Consider the following 26,798-nt stretch of genomic DNA (forward strand, 5'->3'; position numbering starts at 1 on the left):
CCCCCGTGCCTCCTCTTCATGTCCTTGGGATACATTTTCTCCAGGTAGTGCCACGACCCTGACAGAATTCAGCCAAGGAGTTGGGAGGAAGTCTCTCAGGTTATGTCCGGCCAACTTGAAAAGAAGGTACCCCTGACAAACTCTTTGAAATGTCGACCTCCGTGCTCCCGTGAAGCAAAACCTGTCAGGGAGCTCTGATCCCAGGGCGTAGGGAATGCGAATATTCCCAGCATTTCTTTCTCTGCTCTTTCTGCTGGCAGAAGTCACCTTCTGCTTGCATCTATGTTTTTCACCTTGGTTCAGTATGAAGAACAGCCTTCGAGAGGGTAAAATTGTCCGTGTGTTGCAGTTTGTGATTTTTGTGTGAGTTTGTGTGTGTCCCTCACGTCTCCCCTTGGGTCCAGCTGTTCTGAAGTTCTGGCCCCACCAAACGTTGCGTGGAGGTGGGTCCTTATGGCACATCCGTCATTTCCACTGGAGGGGGGGGGAGGGGAGGGGAGGGAAAGCTGGCAGTTTTCTCCTAAGAAATATTTGCCACCCCACCCCCTGCGCCCCTTCTGACTTGCAAACGGATGAACCTAGCTGCACTACACTTTGTGTGGGGGTAAGTCCTGGCAGGGCTTCAGACTTTTACCACTTTTCAGAGTTGACGAATGATTTGGGTGGGGCGCAGGAGGGGAGCAAAGTTGGCAGTTCTCCAAAAGTAAACCAAGGCTCTTTTGAATGTCACATGTTCTACTAGTTCTGTATTGCGATTTGCCTAGTTTTGTGATTTGAACGTGTTATTTTTTTCCAAAGTAATTAGTATGCAGTCATTAGAGCAAATATGATGTACTGCCCCGAGGTGGAATAAATTGCAGGTTGAGCCATGTGTGCTGAAATGCCCTGGCATGGGTGCATATAATGCTTTTATGTAACACTAAGCATTTCTAACTTTGAGAGGAACCTATGCCTGCTGCCATCTTCTCTCATCTAGATAACTTTCTGATCCCTGCTGGTCCTCACTAACCCTTTGAGCTGCTATCTCATAGGGGTGTCTCTGGGTTGTTTCAGGTTTATGATGTTTCTGTTTCGTTCACTCATTTCGTTTCAATGTGTGCAGTATTCCAACGGCATGTTTTGTTTTTTTTCCCCCCAACACGTATATTTTACTGGTAGCAGACGTTAAAACACTTTTTAGTTTGTGTTCGACATAACTACACAAAATGTTTCATCAGTTGGTTGTGTCGTTTCGGATGGGAAAACACAGAACGATACAACGGACGTCAGCAGGGCCGGTGGAAGCACTGGGCAGCCGCTGAGAGCACTACAGTTTTTGGGAGTGGCGCCACGATGGCGTCGCGTGGGCCCGCACAGGCGGGAAGGAGGAGCAGCTGCCGTTGCCGCCGCTGAAAGGAGCAGGGGCAGGCAGTTTGTGACCCGCTGCTGCGTGTTCCCACGCTGCTCCGAAATGCTTCGCTAGCCGGCCGCAAAAAAAAAACCTGTGAAATAGTGACCGAGAAGACCAGATTGTGACGAAAATGATTCTTGAGTCCGCGCAAACTGAAGCGGGACGTGTGAACCCCTGATTTTAGGGACGTGGTTGTGTCTTGCATGTCTTACAGGCTCGCTACATCCAGGCAAAACTGAGCGTGCACGACCGCTCGCTGAAGGTGGCCACCGTGATCGAGAGCCTGGAGATGGAGATGGAGCTGCTGTGCCTCACAGGGGTGGAAGACCAGCTGCAGGCTGACGTCAGGCCCACTCTGGAAACCCTGAGGAATGCCGGCATGAAGGTACGGGGGCAGGCTGTCCAAAACGGCCTAGAGTTATCCGGGAAAGGGTAGACGTGGCTGTTCAGAGGGACTTGCCCAAATAAATCTGCCGCTGAGCGTACCCGGATAACGTTGCACACACAACTTCTGCACTTTTTTCCAGCCAGATATACTCGCATAAACGTTACTCCAACAGCACCGGCTAAAGTTTAGCACCCCTGACCCCACTCTCCGCCGAAAGTGTCCAGCACTGCTAACTCCAAAATTACCCAGACATAGACTCTTGAATATCCACCTTACAGTTCATAAAATACAATACATAATTTAAAATAAAATAATAAAATACTGAGTAATAACAAATGCTATGAAAATAGCAGTCCTAATGAGTAGCCTAACACGCAGCTGTGACACCCACTCCCTACTCTCGCGAGGGCATAGTCCGGCTGTGCCCCGCAGAGCCACGGGGAAACTTTAAAAGGCTGCCTGAGAATTGCCCACCTTGTGCAGGGATCGACCACACACACACACACGCTTTACTCGGAAGGGAGAAGGCGGGCTCGGAGGTGGGCTGAGGTTTCGGGTGTGGGAGAGGGCCGACAATGTGTGTAGTTTTGCATTTTCAAAACTGTTAGCGTTGCTCAGAGAACAAGTACTCAAAGATAAAGCCAAGTGAAAATCTCTGCTGATACTATTTTTTTCCCCGAGGCATTTTTTTCAAAGGGAAGGTCCACACCTAATTTCACTTGGAGAATTGGTGCAAAGACAGCAGGGAAACAGTGCCCGCAGACTTTGCAACGATCTGCATCGTTTTGTGTGTATATGTCTGTGTGGGTTTGTATGTGAATATATATATATATATATATATATATATACATACACACAAAGAAAAAACACTCCAAAGCGATTGAGAAAAAAGCACCTCTGGGATTACACAAAATCTAATTACAGTGTGGTCATTTACTACAATACTTTATTCAGATCTATCCGCATGTACGAAAGTGAACAAATAAAAACCACTTAATCCCAATACAAAATTGTTCTAACATTCCCCTCTAGAACATTAGAAACAATGTCACACACATAACTATTGGATATGTGCTTTATCGTTAAACAATGGTAAACCTAACAACATGGGATGACTGATCTAAAAAAAAGCTGTTAATCGATGACTTACCACAAACTGAAGAAGCAAATGTACAGGAGTGTTAACACAACGTTTATACAGATGAATTAAAATGTATACCATCGCACATGCTTGTAGTATACTAACAGAGAATCACATATAGTCATGATGAGCTGACAAAACCAGCTCTGGAGAACGCTGTTCCTTTGGGTGTGGTGTTATAATGTCAGGGGACTTCCCTCCATTGGATTTGTTTCCTCCTTTAACTTGTTGAACCCTTTTTGACAGGTGTGGATGCTGACTGGGGACAAACTGGAGACGGCGACGTGCACAGCAAAGAATGCACATCTGGTGACCAGGAACCAGGACATTCACATCTTCAGGCCCGTGAGTATATTTTGCCTACTCCCTGCGGAGAGACAAATATTTCAGACGCGATGTACAATAAAAAATGATCTATTCGAGTGCACTTTAGACAAGCAGTGGCTTTATTCATCAGTTTCTACAGCGTGTAATGCCCTCTGTGGCCATTTAATTTTAGGGATAAGGATTACACACTAAAACCTGTGCAAACATATCTTTGCATGTACTCGCTAAAACACCATTTGCGGTGTTATGCATGAATTTTTAGCATGCATGTGTACAATAAGTAGTCTCAGTAGCATGTACACAGTGGTAAGACCACAAGAAGTACCATGCTGGGTCTCGCCAATCATTTTGTATAGACGGATGAGCCAGAATATTTCATAAACACCTCCTCCAACTAAAAATGTTTGGGGTGTTTTTTTGCATTTAAAGACACGTTTGAAAAATATTTGATTTAAACACCCCCCCCCCTTCCCGCCCCCCCCCCCCCCCGAACTTGATTGTGATAAATTTACTGCAGTTTTCTGATTAGACTTTGGGACAGTAACATCTTTAAAATCAGCTGACATAATTCCCCCAATTGTGCAAGGAACGTTCATCCAGCACAAAATGTGAACTCTGTACAGTGGTGAAAGGCACGAATCGCTGTGATACATCCCATTCACTCGTGGCAGTCGGAATGTGCGCACCACCGGCGCATTCCCTAAAAACCCAAACTTCAAATTAATACTGGAAACCTTCACCAGTAAACTTGTCAAGCCGTCACACTATAACGAGGAGAACTTTGCATTTTGAGAGAATTGTTGGCGTGTCCGTATCGAGAATGGTCCACTAATCCGGTTCCCTAAATATTGTGACAGTAAGGGACGAAACATATAAACCGGCAGGGTTTCGGGCTCAATTCTCTCTTCGCTGCTAAAATGATTATCTTATTTCCAGGTTACTAACCGAGGGGAAGCCCATCTGGAGTTGAATGCATTCCGCAGGAAACACGACTGTGCACTGGTCATCTCTGGAGATTCCCTAGAGGTAAGATCAGAAGACTCCTGTAACCATCCTGCAAAATGTTTGTTTATTCATACTTTATTCCCGCCTTTCCTTATCCCTCAAAGCAGATTACAAACGTAGGCCTAGATTCATCATTTTGCTATAAATATAGCAAAAATAGTGCCCACGATGTAAAAAAAAAAGGATGTGGTTAGGCTAATCTTCCTGGTACCACATAGGTATTTTTTCACAACGCAAGTTAATTTTATCGCACCAGGGTTACTTTCATATTGCTTGGTGGTTTGGGCTGCTGGAGAGAGAGAGGGAGAACGCCCCTGTAGAGGCTCACAAAAAAGTTAACTATTTATACCACTGTAAGAGGAGCCACTAGTAACTCAGGGTGAGGTTTGTGGGGTGGGTTTTCTGGGGGCAATTTTACGTGCGTTTCCAATGAACGCCATTTACAAGCTATACATGCAACATGTTGGAGGAATATACAAGAAATTGGATACAACTTAATTTCCAGATAAGTCTTAACGTGCTTTGTTCCACTTTTGGTGAATTACTTCGTTTGTGATTGCCAATTTTTATGGCATCACCAAAAACTCCTAAAATTATTCAATTGCATTGCAAATTTTAAAAATCAGTTTGATGTGGGATTCTTTTGTTACTCACATACCAGGTCATTTTGGGACTCTTGTTGTTTAAATGACTATGATTATATATAAGGCAGAGCCGCAAAGCGTTCTTCACTAACGATGACACCTAGTATGACGGTCATTTAAGAAAATCTTGTGCGTCTTTCTTATTTTATGATATTTGAGGTGTGGTGGTGGTGTTTTTCTAGCATCAGCTTTTCCATCCTTCCTCACAAGTAATTTTGGATGTTCGTGGAGTTTTTGGAGATTGACATACTTTTTAGCAATTACGCCAACTCTAGCAATGGATAGGAAAACCAACAATGCCCTTTCCTGCTTCAGCCCCAGCATTTTCACTTGAGTGGGATTCAGTTTACGTTGATGCAATGACAGCTGTTCAACCACTGCATCCACCTTATTCAGTCTAGCTGTCCCTGTGGCTTGATCTTGTTTTACGTACTCGCCAACTGATCGTGCTCGACAAGGAAATAAAAATCAAATTCAGACCGTGGTGCCATATAACAAATTAAAGGGGATCGGTGAAAGAACTGATCCTTTCGGGACACCAAATGCTTGATGTTCTGATCTTAGAACTCTTGGGATCCACAATGCACCTGATTCGTATGGTCATCCTGGGATGACTTGAACCAGTCCATAGCTGTTCTGCCTAGACCCAGATTCCTCAACCGCTGACTCACAAGCCCATGGTTGGCGGAATCAAAAGCAGCAGAAAGATCTTAACGGTACTGACAGGGAATCGTTTCCCTTCTCTGCCTCCATTCGCTTGCCATCGAGCAGGGTAAGAGTACAGTCTCAGTACCGGGCCCTTTCCAAATCCAAACTGTCGATCATGAATCATAATGTAACAACTGCTGGTATATTACCCTCTCGATAACTTTGGAAAGAGAAGGCAGATTCGAAGCAGGATGCTAGAGGTCCATAATATTTGGGTCTGAGTTTTTTTAAGCTTTGGTTTCACCACTGCTTCACTTACAGTAAGAAAACCTTGTTCTAAACTCAGATTCTCTAAGGCAATTAACCCAGTTCATCCCTTATGATCACTTTTTAGAAGGTAAGGGGGTCTAAAGAGCCTGTATAGGCCCCGATGGACTTTAAAAGCTATCCATTTTTACTTCTGATATTTTGCAAAATTTCACAAACTCTCCTCACACGAGCCTTCCTCTCTTCTCCTCCCTCCATCCATATCGCTCCCGATATGGGATTTGTATATTATAGTGTCCTTCCTTGACCTTTCCTTAAATTTGCAGTACAAACTAATGTTCCTGAAGGAATGGGTGGGGGCCCGATTCTTCCCTTGAGGTCATTGCAACCACATGCACCTAAATAACAATATATTGAAACAAGCTGGATAAAATACCTAACGGTAAAAGAAAACGTTCACAGATGTGCTTGGAAGGATTTCAAGTTCTGCATCCAGGTGAGTGTCTCTGGACTTCCTAAGAACGTGGCCTGTGGCCCGCACCTGTAAGTCTGTCCCGAGGCATCGGGGGGGCCATTTTCAAAGGGTTTAGCTGTCTACCGTTGGAAGTTAGGGAGCTAAATTGAAGATGAGCCGGCTCAGCGCCAAAGTTAAGCACCACCTTTCACCTCAATTTAGGAGGCCAAAAATGGGCAGGCCTGGGGCAGGTTTTAGGCGGGGAAGCAAGCTGGATGCTTGGGGGCCGATTTTCCTCGCTGGGTGCCCAAGCTTATGGGTTCCAATACTACGCTTAAATTTCAACCCGTCGCCTAGTTTTAGGAGAACTGAAAGGTTTTAGGAGAACTGAAAGGTTAGGTGCCTGCGTTCAGTAGAAAATTCTCCTGAGTGTGAGCAGCCAACATTTGGCTTCCTGCTTGAAACAAGTTTAGAAACTACATCCCAAAGAGAACAACCTCAGTGAATGGGATTTTCACGTGAACGTTCTTCTTGTGTAGAGCCAGACGGTTCACTCTCCCTTATTAGCTGGGATGGAGGCAAAACGAGAACTAATAATCACATCTCTAGACTTCTGGGGTCACATTTTAAACTCTGCATTGGTGCAAAGTTGGAAGCTTTGCATCAATTTCCAAAATGAAACTCCACTTCTCTCTGCATACATTTGCCCCTGATTTTTATGCGGATAGTTTCTTAAGGAAGATAACGCGCGGGAAGTTGAAAATGCAATCTGTACACATTATCTTCCTCCCCCAGGTCTAAACAAATCCCTGGGGACGCCTTTGCAGTCTTTTTACCTATCTTGCTTCCCTTGGCCACTCATGGGGGAAACTCCAGGAATGACAGAAAGTAAAACACTCCAGGAAGTCTTAACCTCCACAATAAAAATTTTTGTGATCTGGACAAATGCTGTCCAAGGCATTTGCGGCATAAATTGTTCCTCTTTCTCCTGAAATAGGTGTGCCTGAAATATTACGAATATGAGTTCATGGAGTTAGCCTGCCAGTGTCCAGCTGTGGTGTGCTGCCGCTGTGCTCCAACCCAGAAGGCACAGATCGTGCGGTTGCTTCAGGAACGAACTGGGAAACTTACCTGTGCTGTAGGTGAGTCGCTCCGGGCCGGTTGGGAAGGGTTGGGTGTCCTTTCTAAGCCTCATGGGCGGGACAACAGAAATGTAATGCCTGGCGCTGACCAGAGAGAGAGAGCCGATTCGGCCGTGAGGCTTCACGTGGGCTGTCTTGCTTGAGGCTTAAATAGATGCGGTGGTGGTGGTGGCAGCGGTGGTGATAGTGTTTATTTTTGTAGAGCAATAATTAAACATCGCTGGGAGCTTACAGGGCCCCACGCGCTGGCAAGCTAATTTTCAAAGTCTAGGGTAGTTCGCTTTGAAAACATTGAGCCAGTGCTCACACCAAGGGTACAAAGTATCCACGTACTTTGCGCTTGCATTGAACCGTGTAAACTTTTAGTCATGTGAGGGTGGAGGGAAGGGCAATTTTTTGAAATCTCATTTTTGCGCAAGCAAAACCTATGTTTAGTGCCATGAAAGCTTGTGATTATTGCTCTTGTGATTTATCATAGTTTTGTTTTATTTTTATGTGCATAGAGGGTTTTTTTTTTAAATACAATTAAGCTGTAAACGAGACCATGAAAGTGAGAGCCTAGGTGGACGGAATGTTCTGGATTTGTTCTGCATGAGAGGCTGGCCGGTGGCTCGGAGGTAGCACTGTGCGAAGTACCCTCAGGCCTGTGAGCCCCCTCTCCCCATTGCCCCCTTTTGGGTAAAACAAGACTGCTTCACGGTGCATTTTCATTTGGTCCTCTGCAGGTGATGGAGGGAATGATGTCAGCATGATCCAGGAAGCTGACTGTGGCGTAGGAGTCGAAGGAAAGGTGAGAATCCAAAGCATTGATTTTGTTTATAATTAAAAAAAAAAAAAAATTTAATCCACAGCACCCTTTGCAAACAGAAATCACCGACCAATGATTTCAGCTGTGTTTTCTGCATGTCTTGTATTGTTTTCAAAGTCTTGGTAGCTTAAACTCAACTCGTCATGTGCTAGGATTGCTTGGTAGGGAAGGAGGGGAATGGTTTTACAACATCTGTTACCTGCTGCAGTGAGGGCATGGTAACTCTTCATGGTTAGCGTCTCAAGAGAGGCCGCAGAAATTTGTATGCACAGGCATAGCGAGCTGTGCAAGTGTGGTCAATAAATCGAGCTGAACACTTTCCAGCGTTCTTCTACATTTGCATGCATTTCAGTCAAAAGTCCCAAAGAAATCACCGATTTCCAGGACTTAATCCTAGGGAGGTTCAGGGCCCAGGGTGAATCTGCCAGAGCAGCTTGCCCCCCGCCCGGAGGCTGAAGGGGAAATGGGGAGTCCAGCCAAGGTTCAAGAGCTTTTGCTGTTTGCTTCACTTGCGCCATTGCTGGGCGAGCTGTTGCAGCTCCTGTCCCGCTCAGGGAGTGTGGGTGGGTGGAGGTACCATGCCTGGTGCACCCCCAAGGTACCAGGTACCAGGCTTGGGGCACCCCCAAGGGCGGCCATGTTGATTTGACTAAAATACCACACCATAGCGGAGTGAGATCTTCAGCCATTGCCTTATAGTGAGAGCGAGCCTCATCTCTTCTTCATGTTTTTGCTGCATTCCTGTTTTAGGAAGGAAAGCAAGCCTCCCTTGCCGCCGATTTCTCCATTTCGCAGTTTAAGCACCTGGGCAGATTACTGATGGTCCATGGAAGAAACAGCTACAAGCGATCGGCAGCCCTCAGTCAGTTTGTGATACACAGGAGTTTGTGCATCAGCACGATGCAGGTAATCTTGCCAGCTTATTGTGATAGTTACAGAGCTTGCAAGCCAATTAATAACCTGAAGCCTCCAGAAAGCTCAGATGGATGTAAGATCTGCAGGAAGAATTGTTAAACCTTAAGACATGAAATAATTTAATTAATGTAATCCCTCCCCTTTGTCTACAAGAAAGGAGGCAAGGGAGAAACGCATGGTCTGCTCTTGAAGGGGGGGGCTATTATTTTCCATAGAGGTAGAAGACCAGTGGAAGCTGCATGGGCAGGGGGAGGATTGCACGTTGTACTTCTATCGACCCTTAGTTGGAAGACTCGGTTCTAAGTATCTATCCCTCCTTTTCATTGGCAACTCAAGGCACCTTACAGTCAGGCACAGCTGGATATCTCTCTTCCCTGAAGGGCCCTCAGTGTACGGTTGCCTTGAGTGGTGGAAGGGGAAGGAGAATCAGCTGGATTTGACGTGGCTTTCCCCGTTCTCGGCCTGCCGATCTAACCACTTGGCTACCCCTCCGCTTCTTGTGCCAGAGCTTTTATAGATTGAGGGGGAAAGAGAATCTCATTCATGAGACCACAGTACACCCTGGGGCTCCTCCTTGAGTTGCACAGAACTTGAGGCTTAAACATAACAGGATGAACCCGAGGAAAATGGGAGGTGGGACAGGGAGCGTTCATGCCTGTATTTGAAAAGGTGCTGATACCTTAAAAAAAACCTCATTGCAACCTACTGGAGTAACGTTTTGGAGCCAGGGATTTGAAAAATGTTATGAGTATTGATCAAATAATGGGGTTTGTACTTTAAAAGGCGGGATGTGATTGGAGGACAAAGGGGGCGATGTTTCAGAATTGCGCTTGTCAAAATGCAATGGGAGAAGAACTAGGAGAGAGGTTTTCCCAAGCTGTCTGAACATTGCCCAGCCTGTATGTGAGTAAAATTGCACACAGGGATCAACAGGGTGTCTTGGGGGGGGGGGGGGGGGGAAGGGGGCGGGGTTAGATTGGGGAAGGCGACAAGACACATTGTTTTGCATTTTCAAAACTCCGCATGTTGTTTTTCAAGTACCCACGGAAAAAGGAGGTGCAAATCCCCGCGGGTCCCTTTATCCTGGGGCGCTTTTTAAAGGGGAAGTACGCACGCCAATTCCCTTTGAGAGCTGGTGCAAAGGCAGCAGAGGAAATGTGCCTGGGGATTATGCAACGATCCACAAAGTTGTGCCATTGCCCTGCGATGCGAGGGACTCTCTACTATATATCTTTATTTGACGCTATTCTTTTGCATTCTTAAGTAGAAAAGTCATATTTACAAACAAGATATCTGTTCTGTGCTAGAAACTACCACTTGAATTTCATGGATTTACCCATTTATTAAGCCGAATTAAAATAGCAATGCCTTCACTGATGACCCGAAGTTGGATATATTGATTTAATTCCAGTAATGTGGACTTATGTAGCCTTTCTCCTCCAAGCACGAGCATGCTTTACAGTCTTTCATTCTGGAAGTATACATGCGACCAAGCGAGTTGGTGGTGGAGGGGGAGCAATGCACTGTACCCTTCTAGGAGAGGGGAAAACGAACTTCTATTACAAAAGCTATTCATCTCCTCCTTTTGAGGGGAGTTGCTATAGGCTTTGTACTACTGCCATTAGGATCATATTGGCAAACAGCTGTTATAGTGGGGCCCTTTGTTGGGATCAGCAGTGGGTTAAGCTGAGAACTAGAGATGTGCATTCGTTTATCACAAATTAGGCAGTTTCAACAAAATTGCCTAATTCGTCGTGGTTCGGGGGATGCTAACCATGAAATGGATTTTCCCCAAACTTCGGGGAAAATTTGTTTTTCGGGTTAGTGCAGTGTGGGGGGGGGGGGCACATTTATTAAAAAAAAAAACAAACACCCCAACCCTTACAGTACATTTTACTGCAACCCCCCCACCATCCCGATCCCTCCCCAAGACTTTCTAAAAGCCCTGGTGGTCCAGCGGGGTCCCGCGAGCGATCTCTCCCTCCGGGCCATCGGGCTGTTGGGGCTGCTACGAATCAAAATGGCGCTGATGGCCCTTTGCCCTTACGATGTCACAGGGGCTACCGGTGCCATTGGTCGGCCCCTGTCACATGGTAGGAGCACAAGATGGCGCCAGCCGTCCATTTAACGCACAATAAAGCTCTGGAATTTGTTGCCAGGGGATGTGGTTAGTGCAGTTAGTGTAGCTGGGTTCAAAAAAGGTTTGGATAAGTTCTTGGAGGAGAAGTCCGTTAACGGCTATTAATCAAATTTACTTAGGGAATAGCCACTGCTATTAATTACATCAGTAGCATGGGATCTTCTTGGTGTTTGGGTAATTGCCAGGTTCTTGTGGCCTGGATTGGCCACTGTTGGAAACAGGATGCTGGGCTTGATGGACCCTTGGTCTGACCCAGCATGGCATGTTCTTATGTTCTTTCAAAAAGCGAGACAGAAATGTGGACTTTTCAAGCTCAGGAACATGATTCTTCTTTGGACATTAGTGCTTGATATTATACGGAGGAATCTTAATATCATTTGGAAGAATTTTTAATAAGCAAAAAAAATCCTAAAAAAAAAAGTAAAAACGTACTATAATATTTGGGAATGATTTAGCATTAAAATCGTCATTGTCGCAATAAAAACGGTGTGGTGTATTTTCAGCGGATGAGAGGAAAAGTCACCTCCACAGTTTAAACCTAACCCTGGTTTGTTGTTGATGCTTTGGTAGTTGGGGACATTCTTTGAGGCAGTTCTGTTTAGTAGTGAGCGTGAGCGCTATACAAATAACAGAGGTACTAATGTTTGTTGCACGCCCCTCAGACATTTTTATTTTTTTCAGATTCAAGAATAGAAGTGACCACAGAATTAAAGTGTTTAAACACCAGTAACCTATTTTTATTCGTGCTCACATTTGTATTATCAAACCCCAAAACACCTTAACAGTGGCGATTCTTAACGTTTAGTGCTAATGCTCTAGAAATAACCAGCTTTGTAAACAAAAGGAAACCGTACAATTGAGGTGCTGACAGAAAACGTCATACGGTGACTAATAAAGGTCAACCGAAGGACGGTCTTTCTTCTGAAAACAATGTCCTAAAGTAAACAGAAATATAGACGCGAGCTTGCCCCAAGGATTGCCGCGTAAGATAAAGGTGAACAAGCGAACATTTTGTGAACGTTCGGCGGAATGGGTCAAAAGATTAAGATGGCACCCACCGTATCCCGGCTCAAGGGCGTGAGGTTCGTTTCGCTCAGGGTACGTGCAAGACGGACCCTGTTTGGCTATACTGCCCCCCCCCGCGGGAGATAGCTGGGTAGGTAGAGCGATGCGGGCATGGACACACAAATTGGTAGACAGATTGTCACCGATTATCCGCGTAATGCAAAAATGTCGTAAAATGAAATCCTTACAAAACAGGGGAGGTCGGTGTAGAAGCAGAGATAGAAAACAGCTAGGAAGCTGCATTTCTTTGAAGTCTTCTGCAGGGGGCTTGACAGCACGACTGTGGAAATCCTCTTCATCTGCACCAAGTAGAAAAAGAATTTTAATTTTCAAGTAGTTTTTCTCTTTTTGAGAATGTAAAGCAGTGTTTAGGCTCGTGCTGTACATAAGCCCTCCCATTTGCTGAGATCCTGGCAGCCCTCTGAAGTTTTTTTGGGTTTTTTTTCCCCCGTATCTTTGCAACAAGCTTCTTGCCATCTGCTGCTCCTGTCGCCACCCAGCATGGCCTTCCTCCCCACTGCCCACCCCCCCCCCCCCCTCCCCTCTGCGTGGCTACCGTCTTTTCCTTCCTCCCCCATCCCGCTCCTCCCCCAGCCTCCCATGCTCACCTTTCCCTGCCACTGCTACCGTCGCTGCTTCTCCTCCCCCCCCCTCCCCTTCCCTCCCTGCTCTATTTTTCTAGGAACGCTGCCCGTGCTGCTGCCGTCCCCTCTCCCTCTTACCACCGCTTCGGCTCACTGTAAGCAGGGTCACCGAGAGCCGATGGCAGTGGGGGAAGCAGCTTCGGCGGCAGCTGTGGTGGGCCGGGGGGGGGGGGGCATGCGGGGGGGGGGGGGCGTTGAGAAACTGAGGGCAAAAAATAAAGATAAGACTTGAATGGAGGGAAACCACACAGGAGGGGAGGGAGGGACCGGAGAGGCACCCAGAAAACTGAGGCTCCCCCTTGCTGATTTCCAGGGGTGAGACCCATCACCCCCGGTCCTGTGCCTGGGAGCCACTAACATCTTAAACCCAGCCCTGCCCAAAGGTTGGAAAACTATTGATTTCTTTTACATAATAAACTAACATTTAAGACTTGCAGACTGTTTCATAGAAAATGTTTTTATTTGCTACTAGCAAAGTACAGTTTCCTGGAAATTAATGTAAATATATACCATACAGTCTCGAAAGTGGTGTAAGGCCAAATCTACTCTGGAGATTGTTTTCAACTGGCTCCATTGTTGCAGGACTTGACCGATCCAGTCCTGGCTTTACTCACTGCATGCAGGGACTTGTAAAACAGGTTTTGTTTTTTTAAACTGAAATCAAGTAAATAAAAATAGCAAGGCCGTGCATGCCATGGGGTAAAACCTGGAGCCAGTTTTGCAGTCCAAACAAAGGCCCTAGCTACTCTGCATCAGGCATTATTTTGACCCTGCCAGCCTTTTGAGTCCATGGGATCTGAAGACTGTACTTTGGGTGGAACGGTTTCTCCAAAGATTAGATTGCGCAATTGTCAGTTGTTTTCCAGAGGAATGAAGAATCTCTGCGGACCCGGTTAATTTAATAATTTAAAAAAAAAACCTTCAGACTGGGCCGTGTTTTCTTTGTTGATAGAAAAAACCCCAAAACAAACGGGTCCACTGAGTGGACTTCATTTTAAAAAAAAAAAAAAAAAGTCAACTATTTTGAAAACTTGTTTGACAAATAAATCAAATTCTCCCGAGCCAGAGTTTGTGGCTGCATAATTTACAGGCCAGGTACGGAGTAGGAATTGAGAAAATCCCCTGACTGGGATAGAAATTGAACGGGAAGCTCAGTTCAGATGAGATGAGTGAATGGAAGACGTCCTGCTGACTTGCGGGCAGGTTCCCTGCATGGAAGTTCTGTGGACATAGGGGGGTCGTCTTTTTCCACCTCTTCCTCCGTGGAGCGGCAGCGCCTGGAGGAACAGCGGGGAAAGGATCTGCAGTGACCCCCTCCCGACGCCCACACTCCTCCTGCAGGAACGGGAGCCGGCGACGGCTCACCTGGGGGGTGGGGGGGGGAGCGAGAGAGAGAGAGGGCCCTATCCTTTTCTCTCCACCCAGCCCTTAGCACCTCTGAAGAGCCGCCGGAGGCCACAGCGCGGCAGCACCAGCCCCTCCGGTTTCTCAGGAATCGCTGCCACTCCCCGGTCGCATTGCTTCGCTTCGGTCTTAAATCTTAAACATCACCCCCAGTCGATACTTCTTGACCTATAAAATACTGCAAGACATTATTACAGAGTTCCTCCGATTATAAAGGTTAAATGCCATAATTATAATCGTTGTAACAATAATAGGGTCCCTAATTATAAAGCACCATTTGCCTTTTTTTTTTTTTTTTTTTTTATTATCCCCCTTCCCTGGTTAGCCCAGCCATCACAGTGACAGTCTTGGTTTAACATGGACCCTGAATCCGGCCACTAGGCGTCACTGTTACATCATGACTGAGGCGCTCTATCCCTTCCCCGCACGAGGGGGGGCGACGAATGTTGCCACCCTGGCCTCCCCAGCCCCCCGCCCAGCCTGAGAAGCGATCTAGATCTTCTGTGCAGGAGCATGCAATACCGCTGCCACTGAACCAGCAGATCTGGCCCCTTTTTTTTTCTTTTTTCCTGTTAAGCAGCATTTCAACCTAACCAAACAAACAAACAGTGATACTGAAATGTTCCCTAACCCGTGTGCAGCGTTTCCCACCCTTTGGAGCCACGCGTTTATTTGGAAATCTGTTTCCCCTCTCTGCTTATGGGCTGGGCATACGAGAACTGTGCTCTCTTTGTGTGGCTCTTGGTGCATCTGCTGGGCCTGATGCTCTCTCCGGTCAGCAACACAGCAGGCTCCATTTGTGTTGGAGAGATCCAGCCAGGAAAGCAACACCAACAACTGAAAATGCAAAGGAATACTTCCAGATTATGTATGCAGCGCTCCGTGATTTTTGGTCAGCTATGCTGGAATGCTGCTTTAATTTCCTCCCTCCTTCCACCAACTGAGATCTCAACCTGACATCGGAGGTCATTCTTATATTTTCCCCATTCTTGTCAACCTGAAGTTAACTTAGGGTGGTCGTCCGGGAGACTGCTGGAGATTAACCTCACTGTCAACCCTTCAGCTTGGAGCTTTCACCTCCCCATGTGCCACTGCTGAGTCAGACAATCCGTTCTTCCTTCAGCATAAGTTTGGGGCAACCTTGGGGTTAAGCCGAGATAACCAGACTCGCTTCGTAGAAGTGCCAAAAACATGGTCTGAAACGAACCGTGGGTTAGAGAGCGAAAAGGCCAATATTGATTTTCTGCTGAGTTACCCAAGCCGTTTTCCGTTATTGTGTTGTACCTGTACGAGATTATATTTGGGTTGATAGAACTAAGAAAAGTACAATTAATTTAACAAAAGCTGCTTCCTGACTTTATTGCTAATTGAGCTTTAGAATCAGAGAGTGAGACAAAACAAGTAAGCTGTACTTATTTTTGATCTCTTTGTTAATGGTGACAGTAGATTCAGATACAAGCAAGACATAACTCACAAGCTTTTTCATTTTTTCTTTTTTTTTTGCAGGCTGTCTTTTCTTCAGTATTTTACTTTGCATCAGTTCCTCTCTATCAGGGCTTCCTTATTATCGGGTAAGAAACTTTGTTTTTCTCCTTTTTAACTGTAGTACATGATTGTAAAGAAAATAAAAACAGAGCACTTTGTGGGAACGCTAGTTTCTAAAATCAATTAAATGTCATTTAGGTTTTATATAGATACACCTATCCTGAAATTTTAGAAATGATGGGCCTGATTTTCAAAAGGATTTACACACTTAAAACTGGGTTTTATGCATGTAAATGCACATTACATGTCAGTGGGCTTTTGAAAATTGCTACAATATAGGCCATTGAATTAACAGGCTTTACCCACGTTAGGTGCACTTAACACAGGTAAATGGCTTGTGAAAACTGCTACTCTAGTATGTTACATTTATGTGCATAACTCCTTTGAAAATTCACCTCTACATGAATAATTTCAAAATGACTTATGTGCTTAAATACCTGTGCGCATAAAAGTATGCGTATGACCGTGCAGAGGTATTCCATGAGGTGGGGTTGAGGCAGATTCGGCACTTATGTGCATATTTTTTAATTTTAAAAAGAAAGTGAATTTTCAAAGGTTATGCACACAAAAGCATATATTGAAGCAATTTTCAAAAGCCCATTTATGAGCATGAATCATTTTGAAAATGACCTATGCATGTAAGTTACCGCAAACAGGTTACGCCCCACACGGAGCGGGTATAACTCTGTGCGAGGTAACTGGGTGAGGATGCACACAAATTACTCGAGGATGTTCGAAACAATTTTATATGCGCAAGTTTGCACAGACTTTACCACTGTGCTGGCTGTTTAAATCTTACCCTTTTGGTGTATACGGACAAACAACGCCAATACATAACGGGATTTATTTTAGTTTAGCTTTGCAAAATACATTGCATCCATCTACCTCTTAAACTGGACATTTTTTTTGCTAAGAACCTGATCCTGTAACACATGGAATTAGAGTATCTTTCCTTATGGTGGTGGCTGTAGGTTTGTGATGATATTCCTTACTCTGATAGTCTTGCCTCTCCCAGCAAAATTAATTTTGATCTAATTTTAATTTCTTTATATTCCACCTTTCGTGATTGGGCAGCCACTTCAAAGCAGAATATATTTGGGTACTGCAGGCATTTCCCTGTTCCCAGAGGCCTTTACAGTCTAAAGGACTCGTTTGATAAGGATGTTTTCTGTATCTCGGGGGGGGGGGGGGAGTTTTATACCTGAGGCAAGGGAGAGTGAAGTGACTTGCCCAGGGTCAGAAGGCGCGTCAGTGGGATTTGACCCCTGGCTTCCCTGCCTCTCAAACCACTGACTACGCTGTTCCTCTAAAGCTGTAGTGTATGTTATAGCATCGGGCTGAGAAACGAAATGGAAATTTTGTGGTAAGGTTTTCATTTCAAGAAAGAAAGGGGGAGGTGCATTCTGATACAGTCACCCCCAGCTAGCTGCTTAATTTAGATCCTAAGGGGGAGAGAGTCCCGGGGGCCTAACAAATAGATAGTGCTTTGCAGGTGCACATCTTACATGCTGGAGACATCGCACTCTGCAAGGCTGATGCTCATTCCCAGTCCCATCTAATTAAGAGAGACTCAGTATGGATGTTTCCCTCCACTGTGTCTGTAAACGTTTAACCAGTCTATCTGTTGAGACTCTGAAGGATGGTTTTGACGATGACGCAGTTCGTCTTGGGGGAACACGCAAGCTTCTACACAGATCACCCAGCTGAGCCGTAATTAAATACCCCGTGATGCGTGTCGCCGGAATCCTGTGCCTCCTTATATGCACGGCAATTGGTTATTCGTGTCCTTTTACGTCACACGATAGAATCAAATCTAGACATGCCCTTTGTAAACTTGGATAGAGAGTGATGGCGTGAGTAATCACTCACGCCATCTTTGTCACTTTGTCACTGTTTTATGTCATCTTTGTCACTTTGTCATCTTTATGTCATCTTTGTCACTTTGTCACTGTTTTATGGTTGCAATGTAAACCGGAGTGATAATTAACTCTGTTATTTGAACTTCGGTATAGAAAAGTTATAAATAAATAAATAAATAATCAGTTGGGATCAGATGGGAAACCCTTAAACTTGGCAAAGTCTAATTAAGACGTTCATTCTCAAGCAGTCGCACAGCGGTAAAGCCTGTGCATGCACTGTTTATCATACAGGCAGGGGTAGATATTCAGACACTACTTAGCCAGATAAATTAGACTTATCTGGCTAAGAGGCTGCCGCTGAATATCTGGCTGTACCACTTAGTCAGATAAGTCCCTTCTCTGGCCGAATAGGCAGTGGGCATAACTGGGCAGCGCTGCCTATCCAGTTAAGTTAGCCAGATAGGTAGTGAAATAGAGCCTTATCCAGTTAAGTTAACCGAATAAGTTAAACATGGCTCATAGCAGGTCTAAAGTTAGCCAGATAAGCTTATCTGCAACTTTAATACTTGTCTGGGATATTTTAATAACTAGCCGTTAAGCCCGTAACAACGGGCTCGGTCCGTTTCCTTCCCACTCCCTCCCCCTCATTCTCCCTCCTCCTTCACTCTCTCCCCCCTCCCTCTCACTTCTCCCTCCCTCCCTCTCACTTCTCCCTCCCTCTCTCTCACCTTCCCCCTCTCCCTCTCCTCCCTCTCCCCTTCCCTCCCTCCCACCCCCCCTCTCCCTCTCCCCTTCCCCTCACCCCCTCCCTCCCTCCCCTCCCCTCTCTCACCTCCCTCTCTCTCTCTCACCTTCCCCTCCCTCTCTCGATCCCCTCCCCTTTACGATCGTCCACAACCGGCAGATCTCGGGGGGGGTGTCCCACACGCGCGGCGCCGCCGCCACTTCTCCTCCCGCTCTTGCCGGCAGATCTCGGGGGGGCAGTGTTACTCCCGCGCGCGCGCGGCGCCGCCACTTCTCCTCCCGCTCTTGCCGGCAGATCTCGGGGGGGGGGGGGGCGCCGCCACTTCTCCTCCCGCTCCTGCGGCAGATCTCGGGGGGGGGGTTGTCACTCGCGCGCGCGGCGCCGCTGCTTCTCCTCCCGCTCCTGCTTCGCGGCCGCCGCCGCTCCTGCAGCCCCACCGCCATTTTTTTTTTCCGGGCACGCACGGCTCTGACCAACGTGCTGGCCCGCACATGCGCGGTAGAGCTGCTCTCTACTGCGCATTTGCGGGCCGTCGGTCAGAGCCCATTTATAAGGTAGATGGCCCCCCCAGACTTTTACAAATATCTTCAAGGCAAATTTTATGTGCATAAGTTCACTTTGAAAGAAAAAGGTGATTGGTTGAGTTCATGCGTGTGTTATTATGTGTAAAGTTACATCTTCATTATGGAGGGCATGGCTTATAGGCGGTCACATAGACGCATACCTTTAAAAAATCAAAAAATATGTACATGGGGTCCAACTCCGCTCCCCTGAGAGCTTCTGTCTGCAGATTACACCAAGTAGTGGGCTATTTGAGTATAGCCATTTGCATGCAGAAAACCTGGTTCTGTGCACATGCTTTTGAAAAGGATGACTGCAGTGATGTACCTTCAGGCATATACTTTGGAAAACTTAGGTATGACTGGGAAGATCACTTATTGGATTTTTTTTAAATGCAGTGTCATTATCACCATATAGAAGTCATGCAGGTTCGTTTCAGATATAAGATGTCTGATCCGTTGTCAGAGATTGCAAATGCTTGGATAAGGCATTCGGAGTATTCAGCTGTGTATGTTTAAAGGCAGCATTTAGAAAAAGCTCTGTATGAAAGGGTTTATGGAGATATTGCTGTCCATTTCAAGAAGTATTTCAACTGGGCATTAATACTGTGGTTTTGGAGTTTTGCTTTCAAGCTGACCTTTGGGTTATTTAGTTTGCTGCCTCTTGTATAATGAAAATTTGGATCTAAGGTGACATCGTCATAATGGCTTTCATCCAAGGGTATTTAAGTCCAGTGGTGGGATTCTATGTGTTGCTTTATTCGTGGGACGAGTTGTGCTGGTCAGTGGAAGGTTGCTTTTTTGTTTGGTTTTTTTTTTTCCCCCAGACATCTGAGGGCTATGGCTGCTTGATAAAGATATTTTTGTGACAAAACGTGGTCCTGTATGGGGGGCTCATGCACCATTCTTCTCATAATGTCTCTTTTGAGGCAGATGATTATGCTGTAATCACCTTTATCGCTTTTCAAGATGCTCATGCTTGGATGAGGAACCCTGTGGAGATGCTAATTGGCAAATATGACATGGGTTTAAATTAGGCGGTGGTTAAATTTTGGTTTCACTGAGATTCTGCAACATTGGTTTTCGTCTTGGAGAGTGGGGAACCATTTCTTAATTGAGGGCACTGCCTTTCAAGGGCAATGAGAAGGCCTGATCAAAAATATTACTTAGGGAATAGCCACTGCTATTGCATCAGTAGCATGGGATCTTCTTGGTGTTTGGGTAATTGCCAGGTTCTTGTGGCCTGGTTTGGCCTCTGTTGGAAACAGGATGTTGGGCTTGATGGATACTTGGTCTGACCCAGCATGGCAATTTCTTATGTTCTTATGTTCTTTCTTCTTTTAGCAGCTAATTTCTCACTGTTAGCACAAAGCTATACTGACAGCAAAACCAGAGCAGATCAATACAGGAATGATCAGGTCTACCAATGGGATTACCCCCAGCAATCTCCTTAAAACATGGCGCCTAAATCCTTTGCTATGAAACTTCATGGTGCATACGTGGAACGCTCTGGGGATTGTTTGAAGTGGCAATGGTACGATGAGAACATTCCCCAAACTGCTGTTCCTTCTTTACGAAGGAAGACTAAGAGTTAACGCCTGTTACAGTTCATTACACATGCCCTGAAGCCCTTCTTTCTTTATCTTTTTTTAAGAATGCTGTCCTTCACCTTTTGAGGTTTGCCTGCCTCTCTTCACGCTTACGTACTGCCCTAGCAGGTTGCATGCATTGTATCGAGGAAGGCCTGGCATGACTGGAAATGACAGATCGCTTACTATTGTTGGAACCCTTTTTAACCCCACCCTTCCTGACCCTGTGCAGCACACGAAAAGCAGAATTTCTTTGGTTCTGCTCTCTCTAGGGGGTGGGAAAGTGAAGTCCCCAGGGCAAGAACCGGATCAGCAGCCAAATTCTCTCTCAAAGCAGGCAGGGCATTATCTGATTTTACTGTAGAAACTGTATCCGGAGAGGTAACGACAGTAACGGGACATTACCGGTTTGGCCCTATTAATAACAGTTGTGAAGTTCACAGCTTGACTATGCTTGAGCATCAAATTTTATGGCCTGCGGTATTTTGTAGTGATTTGTCGCTTAATAATAAGTCAAAGTGATAGGAGGATAATAAGAAACAGTAATCCAAGGAAATAATCTCTCTTTCTACCTGTTTGCTCCTCCTCTACAAGAATATCTATAGATGTTTTCCTGCTTACGTGACTGCAGTTATAGGGAGGATAACTTTCAAATAACCACACGTGGAGGCATAGACGCACATTGCATAATATTTTGTAATGTGTGTATCATGCGTACAAATTATAAAAAGTGCTTATGTTTAGCAACACGCTAATAGTGCAATTAGTGTAGATGGGTTTAAAAAAGGTTTGGATAAGTTCCTGGAGGAGAAGTCCATTAACTGCTATTAAACAAGATGACTTGGGGAATGGCCTCTGCTATTACTGGCATCAGTAGCATGGGATCTTCTTGGGGTTTGAGTACTTGCCAGGTACTTGTAGCCTGGATTGGCCACTGTTGGAAACAGGATGCTGGGCTTGATGGACCCCTGGTCTGACCCAGTATGGCATGTTCTTATGTTAATACTTGCAATGCACTGAAACTATGTATTTCAATGCATTCAGCGTACATAGTTTACCCACCTGTTTGTTTAAATGTCTTTATTATCATTGTAACAGTCAGACAAAGAAAACTATATAAACACAATAGCATACACTAGTATAAAAAAAAAAGCATCAGAATTGCATGTCAACTGCACAATAAGTCTTGAAACAAACAGTGAGATGTAAGCTTTAATCAATTTTCTCCCTCACTCTGTAATTATTGCCACTTTCGCTTGTTCAGGATAACTTCCACCCTCTACCAGTGCTGCAAAGGTTGTTATAAGCAAATGAGGATTTTGATCTAATAATATTTTATAAAATTCCCCACTGTGTGTGATGGTGTATACGTGAGAGAGAAAGGGGGCCTGTGTGGGTGTGTATGCAAGAGAGAGAGGGACCCTGTATGAGGGGATATGTGGGTGTGCAAGAGAGAGAGGGAGCTTGTATGATAGTGTGTGTATGTGAGAGAGAGAGAACTTGTATGGGGGGGCGGGGTGCACTAGAGAAAGGGAGCCAGTGTGTGAGAGAGAGAGGGACAGAGGGGAGCCTGTGTGAGGGGCAGTACTGAGAGAGGGGTCAAACTCTGAGAGTGGAGATAGAATGGAAGGGGTTGAGCCTAGAGGGGGAAGGGGGAGAGATACTGGCAAGTGGAGGCATCGGGGCCTGAGAGGGCAAAGTGGCCAGGGGAGTAGGGAGACAAGTGGAAGGGACACTTTTACAGTGAACTTCTAGGGAAATTCTGCTCAAAATATGTAGAATTCTGCATCTTTAAGTAATAACATTTTTCTGTATTACAATTTAAATTAATTAAAGACTGTCAGGTATATTGTGTTACTTTGACCAATATAAAGAATGCAGAATTTTGCAGAATTTTAAACTTTTTTGCACAGCATTCCCCCAGGAGTAGAAGTGAAATAGGAAAATGCATAAGTTGGTATATTTTATGAAAGTACCAGTTAGTCCACCAGTTTGCCCAGTCTTTCTCCAAGTCATCAAGGCCTTCCTGGTTCTTCAGCCTGAACTTTCCCCCAGACCCCCCATCCCCCACCTAGTCTGTTTTACACAATAAACCCGTTTAATATCACTTTTGCCAAGTAATTTGCAGGTGTAAAATTATGCAATTAAGCAAATGTATGTGTTGTCTTTTAAAATAGCAACTTACGTGGGTTGCTGATGGCCTCACTCCAGAACACTCCTAGACCGCCCCCTTTTTTTCATGAATGTATTTGCGTGCAAAGGTGAAAATACGCACATATTTTGGAATTTTATAAAATACTAAATACACATGTATTTGCTATTTCTTACATACATAGGAGTGAATTTTTAAGAGTTGCTCGCGTTAAAAGGCCCACCATATGCGCGAGTAACTCTTATTTTAAAATTGGCAAATTGTGCACAACAGAATGTGCGAAAAAAAGGGGCCTATTTGGGCGGGACAAGGGCGTTGTGGGGCAGAGCTAACATTTACGTGCATAAATCCCAGTTTTAAATCTGCGGACACAGTGCATGTTGGGTTGCGACCTGTGCATATTTGTCTCTGCTCTTTTTCCAGGTGTAAGTCAGAATAAAACTCGTTATTGCCAAAAATTGAGTGGATGAGGGGTCTGGGTAAACTGGGGGGGATGCAGGCTGAAAATTAGGAGCACATGTTAGGGCTTATTTTAAATAGTATGTGGGCCCTTGCGCGGACGATTTAAAATTCCAGCTTATGTGGGCGCACGCACCCTTATTTTAAAGTTACTGTCAGTGCGTTTTGAAACTTCACCTTTAAGCCTGTGAAGGGTAATTTTCGAAGGGACATCTGCGGATGAAACTGTGCTTTATTTATCCTCGGACACGGCCCTTTTTGAAAGCACCACGTCGGAGAGAGGCGTTCCAGATGGAGGAATCCGGATGGCGTTTGCATTTGCAAAGTAGGCGTGTAAATCTCCCCCAAAAAAGATATCCCCCGCGTGAAGCAGCAGGCGTGACTTCTGAGCGGGCAGCTGTCGGATCATTTTGAATGCAAAGTTGTGTGCATAAGTTTGCTTTGAAAAATGGAATAACTTGGGTCTGCAGTGGCCCTCACATTTATGAGAGCTGTTATAAAATTATTCCCCCATGGGGGGTGGGGGGAAATTTTCAAAGCCGTTTACACTGATAACCTTTACTTTTACCCATGTAAGTCAGCCATCAAAACTACCTGTCATTGCCGCGGCTAAAACCATGCATGGTGCTGCATAATGCGCACACTTTTAGTCACGTTACGAGGAGGCGTTCCCTGGGGGGATGTGTTTGTCTGGGGAGGAAAATAAATTGCATTTGCATGTCTGTCTCCATTATTTTCCTTGAAAAACGTACCCGTGCAAAAAGCAGATGCAGAGCGAAAGAGGTTGATGCACTATTAATGGGCCTTCCACCATGGGTGTCTGGTCAGGTTATGATGAATGTCTTCATGGAGCTGCCCATGACCTCCTTTTCATGGTGACATGACGGTTTCTCAGATTATACATAATACTATTTGCGGCTAAATCGGGGGGCGGGCGAACCTTTTCTTTTTTTTAAACTGGGGCCACATTGCTGGCTCCCATTTCTAACAAGGTCCCACCCCCTCCCCCCTCGAGCAGGGGGGAGGGGGTGGGACTTGTTGCAAACATGGCTGCTCCCAGTGAGACCTGAAAATGCTTTTACCTCTTATGGACGTTGCTGAGTGAAGGTTATATTTTGGATCTGTCTTTTACGTGTGTTCACTGCAGGCTGAAGCTGTAATCCTGGCACAGTGGGAGGGTCGCAGGGTATCCAGGGTAGCAATTCTAAACCACTGGCTCTGCATCTCTCCTGTGCCGCTGATAGATTCATTTTTGTGTTAGTGCTACTCTGCTCCAAAATGTAGTGTGGGGTGACAAAAGTTCCTCAAGGGACAGGAGGGTGAGGTTGGGACTTCCTGGAGCTGCTTTCAGGGGTAAGAACAGCACTGTTATGTTAGAGTCCTGTCTCTGGCTGAGGTCATGCTGGCTCTGGTTTGTGAGGAGGGCGTCACCTTGGTGAGACACCACCACCACTCGGTCCTGTCTTGTTCCTCTGGCTGCGCCCTCAGGCAGGCTGCTGGAGGACGGTTACAGGCCGCATCTCTGTAGCAGGTGGGAGGACGGGGAGACCGGCCTGGTCCATGGGTTAAACCATCCTGCTAATTCCAAGAGCACTTTCATGTTTCCTCAGGTACTCTACAATTTACACTATGTTTCCAGTGTTCTCGTTGGTCTTGGACAAGGATGTCAAATCTGAGGTTGCCATGCTCTACCCTGAGCTCTATAAAGATCTTCTTAAGGTACAGCTCATCAATGTTTCTCCAGTAATTCTGGTTTGGTGCATCCTTTTTGTCTCAGTAGAACGCTAGTGGGGGAATCTCCAGTCTTAAGAGGCCGCAAAACACAGTCTGGTTTCAGCCTGTCCCTAATGAATATGCACAGGATAAGTTTGCATTCATCCCGCCTCGACTGTTTGCAGATCTGTCTCATCCATATTCATGGCAACCTGACCGGCCTGCGGCCCTCGAGCACCAGAGGTTCCTCACTTCTGCTGTAGAAGATGTGATAGCAGCATCATTTTTGGAGGGTAATTCTCTTGGCAGTTAAAAGAAGCAGTGTCATTAAAAAAACAAACAAACAGAATGACAAAAGGAGAGCATTGTTTAACTATTTAATATGTAGAGACTGAACTGAAATTTCTGCGGCCTGTCTTAGTGAATCTGACTTTAGAAAGGAGACTGTTGTGCTGACTCCTATCAGACGTTCACGCAGGCCTCGTACCTCTGCTGAATATAACGTGAGCAGCGGATGAGGGATACCAGGAAAGGAGATTTAAAACTGGCCGTGGCTGCAACAAGGTACATACTTGGGTCAGCATTCAGTGGCATTTGTCTAAATAACTTTTGCGTCAATGTTGTCTGCCCTTATCCAGCTAAATTTTATTTGGATGAGTCATTATAGGGATAAAATGTATCTGAATAAGTGGGAGGCGTTTGGTGGGCATTCCAGGGCAGAGCTGAGCTAGCTGAATACCTTATCTGACTAACTTTGATATTTGGAGTTACCCGAACAAGTTGTTCACCGAACTCCAAATGTGTCCCAAGAGTGGGGCTGAAGTTGTGTGTGAGCGCGTTCCCCCGATATCTTTACTTTAACTGGCTATATTCAAAAACTGTAGTCAGGTGCAGACACAGTGCAAATAAAATAAAAAGTGTGTGGGTTTTAAAGGCCGATCCTGCAGCCCGCCCTCCCCCACAAAACATTTGACCTTAAGTCGATGCTCCCCCTACCTCCAGCCAATGTTCCAAATTAAACCAAAAAAAAAAAAAAATGAGCCTGGAACCCCCCCTCCTTCCACAATATTTTTTCCAAATTAGCAGGTCCCCTTCTGCCCTCACCCCACCCCACCCCCACCTCCCCACTCACTCGCCATTTCTATCACCCACACACAGCCCCCTGCCCCGCAGAACCCCAGCTGGAAACACGGTAGCCTCATTTCCCCATTCCTGGCTGCTTTGAGCATTTCTCGGTCAGTGATGCTGGCAGCGTAGGATGATAACGTTGCCATCAGAGGGCCCAAGAGTAAATTAGAAGAGTTTATGGAATCAAGAAAACTCTCCAGCTGGTTGCGAATATAAGCTCATGGCGCCAGAGGCCAGCCCTGGTTTTCTACTGAGCTGGAAGTACTAAGGAGCCAGGAGGAAACTGGAAAAAAAAATGAATGTATTGTTTCTGCTCCTGAGGTTGACTTGGCCTGGGATGCCACAGAGGCAGTGTTCACATTCGGCAGTGTAGAACAGGGTCCCGTCCATTGTGTAACAGGGATGCCTAAGAGTGCATTTGTGGAGGGAACGGGTCCATGCTAACTGGATTGCCATCCCAATGGCTGGGCTAAATGGGAGCAGTTAAAAATTGAGTAATCTAGGGACTGATTACACTTGATATGGAGGAAACTACTGTAGCTAAAAATATATTGTGGAGATTTGCTGCCTTTAATTAAATGTATGATTTCCTAGCGTGTAAGCAGATGGACTCAGGACCAGTGGTTTATAGCTCCCCTGCCAGCAGATGGCGACGGAGCAAGCTGA

At 45.7% G+C, this 26,798-nt stretch overlaps 1 protein-coding gene across 3 annotated transcripts in view; it reads left to right on the forward strand.

The window, feature by feature from the left end:
• ATP9A (ATPase phospholipid transporting 9A (putative)) overlaps window positions 1-26,798 on the forward strand; it is a 178,649-nt gene that overhangs the window by 126,496 nt on the left and 25,355 nt on the right. For all 3 annotated transcript variants that reach the window (XM_029611231.1, XM_029611229.1, XM_029611230.1), the window contains exons 18-25: window positions 1,605-1,775; window positions 3,166-3,264; window positions 4,183-4,272; window positions 7,262-7,406; window positions 8,132-8,196; window positions 8,965-9,120; window positions 15,889-15,953; window positions 24,902-25,010. In XM_029611231.1, the coding sequence (XP_029467091.1) occupies window positions 1,605-1,775; window positions 3,166-3,264; window positions 4,183-4,272; window positions 7,262-7,406; window positions 8,132-8,196; window positions 8,965-9,120; window positions 15,889-15,953; window positions 24,902-25,010 (900 nt within the window). The remainder of the gene's footprint in view (window positions 1-1,604; window positions 1,776-3,165; window positions 3,265-4,182; window positions 4,273-7,261; window positions 7,407-8,131; window positions 8,197-8,964; window positions 9,121-15,888; window positions 15,954-24,901; window positions 25,011-26,798) is intronic.

The sequence above is a fragment of the Rhinatrema bivittatum genome, chromosome 8, assembly GCF_901001135.1.
Source record: "Rhinatrema bivittatum chromosome 8, aRhiBiv1.1, whole genome shotgun sequence".
In the NCBI taxonomy this organism is placed as follows: Eukaryota; Metazoa; Chordata; class Amphibia; order Gymnophiona; family Rhinatrematidae; genus Rhinatrema; species Rhinatrema bivittatum.